Raw genomic sequence first — 11,951 nt, forward strand, 5'->3', positions numbered from 1 at the left:
CTAATGACTGCTTTGTGATACTGTTTAGTACAGTCAACAGTAGGTGCATTGGCAGATGACGCACACAGATGTGGACTGTCCACGTGTATAGAAAAAATAGAATGCACACAAACTATTCGTGCGTAGCCTACTGTGCTGATGAGAAAATTTGCATCATGTGTACTGTGCGCGAGACGTACCAGCACGCAGAAAAACAAAGTATACTTTGGCCTTAACTCTCTAATTTCACAACCAGTGCAGTTCACACTAGAAGTAGACCGATATATCAGTTTAACCGATTAATCGGTACTGATAGTTGCTTTTTGGACCAATCAGTTATCTGTAAAATACTCTATAAATAAGATATAACTATAGAGCATTCAATTAGGAACATTAGAGGTAAACCAATATATCAGTTTAACCGAATAATCAGTGCCGATAGTTGCTTTTTGGACTAATCGGTTATCGGCAAAATACTCTAGAGTAGAGATATAACTATTGAGTATTCAATTTAGAATATTAGAGGTAGACCAATATATCGATTTAACCGATTAATCAGTGCCGATAGTTGCTTTTTGGATCAATCAGTTGTCGGCAAAATACTCTATAGGTAAGATATAACTATAGAGCATTCAATTTAGAATATTATAGGTAGACCAATATATCGATTTAACCGATTAATCGGTGCGATAGTTGCTTTTTGGATCAATCAGCTATCGGCAAAATACTCTATAATTAAGATATAACTATAGAGCATTCAATTTGGAATATTAGAGGTAAACCAATATATCGGTTTAACCGATTAATCGGTGCTGATAGTTGCTTTTTGGACCAATCAGTTATTGGCAATAATCTATGCCAAAAACTGATTGTTCCAAGTACCAACTATCGGCACTGATTAATCGGTTAAACCGATATATGATATATCAGTCTACCTCTAAGTTCTAAATTGCATGTTCTATAGTTATATCTTAGTTATATTGTAACTCTATAGTAACAACGGAGCCATGTCTTCGTCATTTCCAAATAAAAGTCCCCAGCAGTGAGTTTAAGGCTTGTTTATATAGTTTAAAGTCCTGCATTATGAACCAAATCTGAATTTTTTTGGATTATTATTGGAAATTTAGTTGAAAAATAAACTGCACCAATTGTTTTATTTTCTCTATTTTATAATGAAATAATGTGTAGTTAGATGTTTATGTTTCTTTAGAAATAAAAGAGTGCCCACAATTAAATCCACACAGTGAGGTATAGATATTCTAAACTTGTTAAGAAAACAACAGCACTAGTATAGGATCGGTATCAGCCAATACTGAGAGGTCTGGTCTCAGAATTGGATCGGGAGAGAAAAAAAGGTATCGACACATCCCTACAATTAACTACATCTGGGAATTTATTCATTTGGACTCTTGTAATGTCTATGTCTTTGCCTGTCATAGTAAGGAAAAAATACATAATTTTTTTTAACTTTCTATTAACCGATTTTAAAAACTATCGGCCAATTAATCGGTTATCGGCCTTTTCCACCAACTAAGTTATTGGTATCGGCAAAATCCACTATCAGTCGATCTCTAGTCCATATAAACAAATGTTGATGGTCTTTGCTTTCTCACAATCGAAATGTCACTCTAAAACCATTCGAAAACCACCACAATGTCTCTCATTGACCGTTTTAAAACTTTGTTTTGGTGGCTTCCGCAAAAGCATTGGTTGACTTGGACGGCTGTGGCTTTTCATGTAAATTGTTTGTATTTTTAATAAGAAAACTTCAACTTTTACTGTATTAGATTAACATAACTCTCTATTTACCAGCTCATTTATGAATTTCATCGTACTATGTTTAGCTTGGTTACGGCTACAGTGAGTGCTGCTTTATGTACGTTAGAGCTTCCTGAGAAAACAGCAATTAATACAGTGGTTAAAATGGAATGAGGTTAAAAACAGCCACAAAGAGACGTTTTGTTGGTGCATTGGAAAACGTCACTAGAGCAATGTTTCTAATGTGAAACTCAACCCAAAACTCATGGCTTTAACAACTGGTGGAGGCATCCAACAAACTGGAAAATCACAGATTTTCTCCATTATTAGTGCATCCCAAAACAAGCCATTTAATTCCAGGTTTCTCTAAGGGGAATGTCCCTGCGATTAGTGTACTGTATGTTGCTTTGAATAAAAGTGTTTGCTTAATGACAAGTAACAAAAGACATTCATTTACTTCCTGCTGGGCATATTCATTATCTATCTAACTTAGACATTTACACTGAATCATTAACCAGAAATCAGTGAATCACTGAGCACGATTAATCAAATTACCATGGCAAGTTTATTTATGAGTTAAAGAACGAACAGTGTTAATGATATACTTACTTTATAAGGTTCTCCAGGAAAAGCCGTGCATTGGTCAAAACCTGTAAACAGAAACAAGTAAACTGATTTAATGCATTTGCAGTTCATTTCTATCCATTCCTGCAACAGATACACTATATTGCCAAAAGTATTCGCTCATCTGCCTTTAGACGCATATGAACTTAAGTGACATCCCATTCTTAATCCATAGGGTTTAATATGACGCTGGCCCACCCTTTGCAGCTATAACAGCTTCAACTCTTCTGGGAAGGCTTTCCACAAGGTTTAGGAGTGTGTTTATGGGAATTTTTGACCATTCTTCCAGAAGCGCATTTGTGAGGTCAGACACTGATGTCGGACGAGAAGGCCTGGCTCACAGTCTTCGCTCTAATTCATCCCAAAGGTGCTCTATTGGGTTGAGGTCAGGACTCTGTGCAGGCCAGTCAAGTTCTTCCACACCAAACTCGCTCATACATGTCTTTATGGACCTTGCTTTGTGCACTGGTCCGCAGTCATGTTGGAACAGGAAGGGGCCATCCCCAAACTGTTCCCACAAAGTTGGGAGCATGGAATTGTCCAAAATATCTTGGTATGCTGAAGCATTCAGAGTTCCTTTCACTGGAACTAAGGGGCCAAGCCCAGCTCCTGAAAAACAACCCCACACCATAATCCCTCCTCCACCAAACTTCACAGTTGGCACAATGCAGTCAGACAAGTACCGTTCTCCTGGCAACCGCCAAACCCAGACTCGTCCATCAGATTGCCAGATGGAGAAGCGTGATTCGTCACTCCAGAGAACACGTCTCCACTGCTCTAGAGTCCAGTGGCGGCGTGCTTTACACCACTGCATCTGACGCTTTGCATTGCACTTGGTGATGTATGGCTTGGATGCAGCTGCTCGGCCATGGAAACCCATTCCATGAAGCTCTCTACGCACTGTTCTTGAGCTAATCTGAAGGCCACATGAACTTTGGAAGTCTGTAGCGATTGACTCTGCAGAAAGTTGGCGACCTCTGCGCACTATGCGCCTCAGCATCCGCTGACCCTGCTCTGTCATTTTACATGGCCTACCACTTCGTGGCTGAGTTGCTGTCATTCCCAATCGCTTCCACTTTGTTATAATACCACTGACAGTTGACTGTGGAATATTTAGTAGCGAGGAAATTTCATGACTGGACTTGTTGCACAGGTGGCATCCCATCACAGTACCACGCTGGAATTCACTGAGCTCCTGAGAGCGGCCCATTCTTTCACAAATGTTTGTAGAAGCAGTCTGCATGCCTAGGTGCTTCATTTTATACACCTGTGGCCATGGAAGTGATTGGAACACCTGAATTCAATTATTTGGATGGGTGAGCGAATACTTTTGGCAATATAGTGTATCTCAGTAACTACTATTAAAGGTTTTGAGTCAAACATCTAGTTACACAAAAATGTGTTTTCTCTAGCAGTGGTTTGGTAAGTTAGCTTCAAACAGCTCGTTCAAAACTGATTGTGAATTCTATCCTCCAAACTAAAGTTATAATCATATTTATTTTAAAAAGTTGTTTGTTAAACAAGTGAACATAATGAAATCGCACTGGCATACTGTTCATTAAGACAAGAGTAAACTATATAATAAAAGGCAGATTTTAATCAAAAAGTTGAATTGTGTTCTCAGAAAAAGAGATTAAAGTCAAGTTTGTCAATTTCGTCAATTTCTGTTGGCCAAAACAATGTTTTGTTTTTTTTGTAGAATACCTTGTTCATTTTCCTGTTTCAGTCAATCTGCACGTCTTATCACGTGACTCGTTGTGCATGACACCGTGGAGACTCACAGCATGTGGGGGCTCATGCTACTCTCCGCGATCCAAGCACAACTTACCACACACCCCATTGAGAGCGAGAACCACTAATTGGGACCACGAGGAGGTTATCCCACGTGACTCTACCCTTCCTAGCAACCAGGCCAATTTGGTTGCTTAGGAGACCTGGCTGGAGTCACTCAGGATTCTAACTCGTGACTCCAGGGGTGATAGTCAGCGTCTTTACTCGCTGAGCTACCCAGGCCCCCTGTTTGATTGACTGTTTAAATTAAGATGAAAAGTCTATAATAGCCTATTTAATTCCGGTTCACATGATGACAACTTGCCCCTTTTTCCTGGGCATTAATGGTGGAAACGTTCCATTGATTTTTGTAGTCAAGACTTAAAAGATTTGTGTCTATTTGACTTTGGGAAATAAACCTACCCTGAGAAATTTCACTTGAGCAAAATTTGGAAGCTAGCTAGGGTTGTCACTTTGGCCCTGGAAAATTCCTGGACACCTGATCAATGACCGAAAAACATATTGCTGGCCATTGTATTTATGATTGTTTACTCCTTGTTTGATATGGAAATTATTGCATACATGGCAAATCATTCAAACAATAACATCAATATACTTAAAAAATATTTTAGCCTATTTTTACGCGTTTAAATTTCATCAATAAAATGTCATACATTTTTAACAAAATTTAAATAATAAAACTTAAAATATTTAGTTTTTTTATTTTTATTTTGTTCCATTTAATTTTATGGAATTTTGTTATGAAATTGAAAAGTAAAAAAATAAAATGTGTGTGTGTGTGTGTGTGTACAGGTTTAACAGATTATTTACTTATTCAAGTTATGTATAAAGTTAAAAAAACCATTCGTACATTTAAACCAAAGGAAATCAAATAAATGTACATAAACATTCACTCAAAACATTTTGTTCAAGATTAGCAGTACGCTTTTCTGTATTTACACTTTTCAAATTCATTAAAAATTCCATCAAACTGAATTGAGAAATCTTTAATAAAATTAACTAAAAAAAAGTTCTTAAGATATTTTGTTTTACTAATTTAATTTTGTTAAAGACCACACGATTCAATTCGCTTTGTTATGAAACTGAAATGTGTAAATCTTAAAAATAGTCTGAACGTGTCGTGAAAATATGCCTGTTGTACAAAGGTGCCTTGAATTGTTCATGTAAGGCTGAGTAGCCTGCCAGGAACAACTCAGGGCACCTTTCTCCCATCGCAAGAAAATATATATATATATATATATATATATATATATTTTAACATTTTGCATCTCGAATGGAATATAATTTTTCCTGGAAAATCCTGGATGGGTGGCAACCCTACAACTTTTACAGACATACTGGCGATGTCCTATTCTGTGTTCTACATGAATCAAATCAATTGTTTTTTCTTTGTAATAGTCACTATTTCTGTTCTCTACAAGCAGAGAACAAAGTCCACATCACCTCTTCAATTTAGATAAACCTCTGGTTAACCTGCGCTCACACCTGATAAACAGCTGTAAACACATATGACATCTGACCTCAGACTATTTCAGAGCATTAGAGTGAGCATAGTTTTTTCTATCATGTACCCTGTTCAGTGATCTTTCACATCGATCATCTACATTCCTGTAACAGCAAGTCAACAAATGAAAATGAACTTATTTTGAATGTTACATCAACATTATTTAGACTAAATTCACCATGATTGGCTCATTTCACGCATTACATGCAAAACAAAGAACCCGAAGGTTTTATTTCAGTCAAAACAAACTGTGAACCATTTTTAACCTCCGAGACACACAGTTGATTTTTGACAGAAGAAGAGATTTGCTGGAAGACTTTCCGTTCCAAAGGCCATTGATTAGAGTTGCGTTGGGAAGGCTGCCAAACTCAACTCTGACCTATTTAAAAGCGTATCGCTAATTGATTTTGCTCATACATCCATGCTATAATAGCTTAAAGGAATATTCCGGGTTCAGTACAAGTTAATTTTAATCAACAGCATTTGTGGCATAATGTTGATTACCACCATTAATTTCAACTCGTTCCTCCTTTTCTTTTAAGAAAGCAAAAATCGAGGTCACCTTGAGGCACTTACAATGGAAGTCAATGGGGCCAATTTTTGGAGGGTTTAAAGGCAGAAATGTGAAGCTTATAATTTTATAAAAGCACTTTAATTCTTCTGTTAAAACTTGTGTATTATTTGAGAGGTAAAGTTGTTTAAATGGTCATTTTTAACATCATTTTAGGGTTTGTTGACATCACATCATCATGGCATTGAAGTTGTAAAATTGGCTATAACTTTACACAGATGCGGTTAGTAATGATTATATCACACTAAAATCATATTAACACACATATTGTTTACATTTTGTGACAATACTTTTGAAACAGTGAGTGTTTTAATGTTTACGGATTGGCCCCATTGACTTTCATTATAAGTGTCTCACTGGAACACAGATTTGTGCTTTTTTTTTTAAAGAAAAGTAGGGACGAGTCTAAATATATTTTTGTGCTAATCAACATTATGCCAGAAATTCTGTCGATTGAGCTTAATCCTTTGAAGGATGTGCAACTCCTATTTTTGGATATTTTCATGATACACAAACACAGGATCTGTTCCAAAAGCTAGCGAGCTACTTTGCTATCTACCATCTACACTGATTTGAAATGCTCTACATAAGCATCAACTCGTGTGCAACAAAAATAGCGCTCCTCATGTGAAACGCTCAGGAGACTAGATTGTCGACCGATAGTGGATTTTGCCGATACCGATAACTTATGTGGTGAAAAGGACCGATAACCGATTAATCGGACAATAGTTTATAAAAATCGATTTATTAAATGTTAAAATAAATGTGTTGTCTTTCTTTACCGTGACAGACATAGAGGTTGCAAGAGTCCAAAATTAGCAAAATTCCAAATGTGTGTTTGTTGTGCAACCAAAATCCCAATAAAAACCAGAAAAAAATAAGATTTGGTGCATAACACAGGATTTTTGATTATAAACAAGCCCGAAATGGACCGGGATCTCTTATTTTGAAATGTCTGTGCTTCCAGCTCGCACAAACACACAAGGGAAACAAAAAATGCACTCTTGGATGTGTCTTTTTTTTAATAACATTTTGCATTAATAATATTATTTTATTTATTTATATTTTGCCGATATCGATTGTTCTAAAAAGCAACTATCGGCACCGATTAATCGGTAAAACCGATATATCAGTCTACCTCTACAGGAGATTCGACTCAAAATAGATTTCAGTACAGCTTGCTGTTAGCATGTTGCTAAGCTAATAAGCGATAATTTAATAAGCATTAAACTGTTGTCTAGGTAGGCAGCTCACTAGGTTTTAAAGTTACAGTCTCAAACAATCTTTGATTAGTATGTGTTTCAGTTCATATTGGTCATGGGCAATACCACTTATTTTCGATCCGATGCTAAGTGCTATCAAGGCTAATATCGCCAATATTGGTACCAATACCGCAACTTCTATTACATTGCTTTTTTTGCTTTGTTTTTTGGTGATTTCTGTAAATAAATGGACTCATTTTAGCCAAGTCCGATAACCAATTAATCAGCCCATAGTTTTTACAATCGATTCATAGAATGTTACAACATTTTCTTAGTTGGCACAGACATAGATGCCAGAGTTTAAAACAAATAAAATCCCAGATTTAGTTTATTTTTCAACCAAAATTCCAATAATAATCAGAAAATATAGCTGCAAGCAGCCAAGCCCCCTAAACAGTCCGGATACTATGTTGATTACATCTTCTAAACAGTTGAGAAGCTTTTCACAGCGGGGTTCGAACCAGTACCCTTTCGCTCTTTATGGTTAACAACTATGGTACACCGAGCACTATGCTAAATAGCCTTTTAAACAGATCAAAAATAAATACATTTTGAAATTTCTCTCTGCATTTTCTGAAAACTTAGAATTAGGAAGCAATGATACATAAAAAGTTTTGTCTAAATTCACTAAGCATTTTGACCACTATGTGGCACTGTCTCCAAACTGCTCAGGTAGCCTCAGGACATCATATCAAAGACACATACAAATTCTCATTCAAATCTGACAAGGCATTCAAAAGATATTTAGTATTTGAATAAAATTCAAAATGGCGGAGAGGCAGTACGGCTAATATGGGGACAATTGGTATCGTTGGAATCCTCATGACCCACAGAATCCATAGACACAAACCTCATGATTTTAGGACATACAGTTAAAAAATAGCCATTTGCATATCTTTTGACCCATAGGTGGCGCTGTCTCCAAACTCTGCATGCCCCCCCAGATTATTGTCCTTATGAAGCATAACTAATTTGAATTGAACCTCTTCAACTCTAAAGCATTTTTGGGCTGCTGCCAGCAATTTTTCGCTTTTAAATTTAAAAACTCACCATTCACACTCACTGTAGACTTATTGCCAAAAATTGGTCTATTTTTTTATTTTTTATTGTCTTATCAGTGCTTTACTCGTCTGCCACAATAATGCAATATATTTCAATCTCAATTATTTTATATATGTAGACACACACACACACACACACACACACACACACACACACACCCACACACACATATATACAGAGCCTTGCAAAAGTATTCAGACCCCTGACCAATTATCTCATATTACTGAATTACAAATGGTGCAATTAAATTTCATTCTGTTTGAGATTTTATTTTAAAACACTGGAACTCAAAATCAATTATTGTAAGGTGACATTGGTTTTATGTTGGGAAATATATATATATATATATATATATATATATATATATATATATATATATATATATATAAAAAACTGAAATATCTTGCTTGCATAAGTATTCAACCCCTGTGCTGTGGAAGCTGCCAGGTTACACTGATGTAAGAAATTGCCCTAACGAGGACACAATTATTTTACCATTGGCATCCACCTGTGAATCATTAAAGTTGCAATCACATTTTCTGGATAAAAAACCCATTGTTGAAGGATCATTGGTCAGGCTGTGAATCTGAAGGAAAATGAAGATCAAAGAGCATTCCACAGAAGTTAGAGATAAAGTAATAAAAATGCATAGATTAGGGAAAGGGTACAAAATAATATCCAAATGTTTGGATATCCCAGTGAGCACAGTTGGATCAATAATCAGGAAGTGGAAGCTGCACCACACCACCCAGGCACTGCCAAGAAAAGGCCGTCCCTCAAAACTCAGCGCTCTAACAAAAAGGAGACTTGTTAGAGAAGCCACAGAGAGGCAAACAATCACTTTGAAGGAGCTACAGAGTTCAGTGGCTGGGAGTGGAGTAATGATGGACCAGTCAACCATATCAAGAGCACTGCATAACGCTGGCCTGTATGGGAGGGTGGCAAGAAAGAAGCCGTTACTCAAAAAGTACCATCTGAAAGCACGTTAGAAGTTTGCCAGAAAGCATGTGAGTGACCCAGCTGCGATGTGGGAGAAGGTTTTGTGGTCAGATGAGACCAAGATAGAGCTTTTTGGCCAAAACTCAAAGTGCTATGTGTGGCACAAACCTAACACTTCCTATGCCTCAAGACACACCATCCCTACAGTGAAGTATGGTGGTGGCAGCATCATGATGTGGTGATGCTTCTCATCAGCAGGGACTGGGCATCTTGTTAGAATTGAAGGAAGAATGGATGGAGCAAAATATAGGGAAATACTGCAAGAGAACCTGCTTCAGTCCACTAAAAAACTGAAGCTTGGGAGGAAATTCATCTTTCAGCAGGACAATGATCCCAAGCACAAGGCCAAAGCAACATTGGAGTGGCTCAAGAACAAAAAGATAAATGTCCTACAGTCTCCCAGTCAAAGTCCTGATCTCAGTCATATTGAGAATCTGTGGCACTATGTGAAAACTGTAGTCCATAAGCGTCACCCAACCAACCTGAACAACCTGGAGCAAATCTGCCGAGAAGAATGGGCCAAAATCACTTCATCACTGTGTGCAAAGCTGGTACATATGTACCCCGAAAGACTTAAAGCAGTTATTGCAGCAAAAGGTGGCTTGACCAAATATTAATGTGTGGGGGTTGAATACTTATGCAAGCAAGATATTTCAGTTTTTAATTTTTCATAAAACTATTTCCCAACATAAAACCAATGTCACCTTACAATAATTGATTTTGAGTTCCAGTGTTTTAAAATAAAATATCAAACAGAATGAAATTTAATTGCACCATTTGTAATTCAGTAATATGAGATAATTGGTCAGGGGTCTGAATACTTTCTGAAAGGCACTGTGTATATATATATATATACTTAAATTATTATGTATTATATAAACTGAATTATCTTTATTTGGGGATTATCTCAGCAAATATTGATTCATGCAATTAATTCGATTTATTTATAGGCATGTCATTTAATTAAATTGATTTAAAAAATGTATCGATTGACAGCCCTAATAAGTACAGTATACAGTATATAGTACATACAGTATATAAAGCATTTACTATATATATATATATATATATATATATACACATACACTACCGGTCAAAAGTTTTGAAACACTTACTCATTCTTTATTATAATATTTTTTTCACATTTTAGAATAATAGTAAAGTCATCAAAACTATGGAATAACATAAATGGAACTATGGGAATTATGTTGTGACTAAACAAAATCCAAAATAAATCAAAACTGTGTTATATTTGAGCATCTTCAAAGTAGTCACCCTTTGCCTAGAATTTGCAGACATGTACTCTTGACATTTTCTCAACCAACTTCTTGAGGTATCACCCTGGGATGCTTTTTAAACAGTATTGAAGGAGTTCCCATCTATGTTGGGCACTTATTGGCTGCTTTTCTTTATTATTTGGTCCAAGTCATCAAGTTCAAAAACTTTTTTTTTAATTAAATTTTAGTTTTATAATGAAATAAATTAATATGGTGGCACAATTTTATTTTTGTCTACAAAACTAATTTCAAACATTTAAGCATACTGGTACTAATTTAATATCGTGATACCAAAAAGTTTAAACGGTACGATATCCTCTTGTTGTTCATTTCGGTACCATATTAAAGTATGCTGCCATTAGCAAAATGTAATGTAATGTGAGAGTTTTCAGATGAAATCCATTTGAAAATAATAATAAAAAAAAGTCTCGATGTGGCCAATTGTGATTATTAAACAGCAGAAGGATGTAATTTAATTAAATAATATACAGTCACATGTGTGCCACAGAATGAATGAGAGGCTCCGTCCTGCTCTGTCATCTCCTTCACACACACACAAGCATGAGCGCACACAAACACAACACACACTTCTAATGCTTGATTTTCATGCAGTGTGTCCAATAGTATCCATCTGCAGAGCCACAGATCAGTGTGTTTAGTGTATAATCGGCTGTGAACTCTCAAATGACCGTTTTCACCGTTGCAGCTCGGAGATTTCAGATCGCGAGTCACGGGAAGCTTGATATAACGAACCCTTCACAAACAAGAAGAACTTCAAAGGTCTTTCAAAATAAAAGTCCCACTGAAATAAGAGCTCTCTTCAACCGGACGCGTGGAATTGAAGACATTACAACAAAAAATATTACTACTGTATAAAAGTGTCATATTCAAAGAAGTCGCAATAATACTCATGATAACAATAATATAATATTAAATGGTTATATTATTAATATTATTATCTGTATGCAATATCACATAAGCAAGTGTACTGAATATCAGCATGTTGTGATTCAGCCATAGCAGTCTTTTGCCTCAGATAATCAGATTGTTTTCATTTAATGTTGTCATTAATACTGTAAAGCTCTGCTGTGCATCTTTTTAGTTTTATACCACATAACATTTAA

The 11,951-nt window shown here is 36.1% G+C and overlaps 1 protein-coding gene across 3 annotated transcripts in view; it reads right to left on the reverse strand.

Moving 5' to 3' along the window:
- dgat1a (diacylglycerol O-acyltransferase 1a) overlaps positions 1 to 11,951 on the reverse strand; it is a 31,738-nt gene that overhangs the window by 15,610 nt on the left and 4,177 nt on the right. For all 3 annotated transcript variants that reach the window (XM_051670980.1, XM_051670979.1, XM_051670981.1), the window contains exon 3: positions 2,347 to 2,387. In XM_051670980.1, the coding sequence (XP_051526940.1) occupies positions 2,347 to 2,387 (41 nt within the window). The remainder of the gene's footprint in view (positions 1 to 2,346; positions 2,388 to 11,951) is intronic.

Source organism: Myxocyprinus asiaticus, chromosome 34 (assembly GCF_019703515.2).
Source record: "Myxocyprinus asiaticus isolate MX2 ecotype Aquarium Trade chromosome 34, UBuf_Myxa_2, whole genome shotgun sequence".
Lineage (NCBI taxonomy): Eukaryota > Metazoa > Chordata > Actinopteri > Cypriniformes > Catostomidae > Myxocyprinus > Myxocyprinus asiaticus.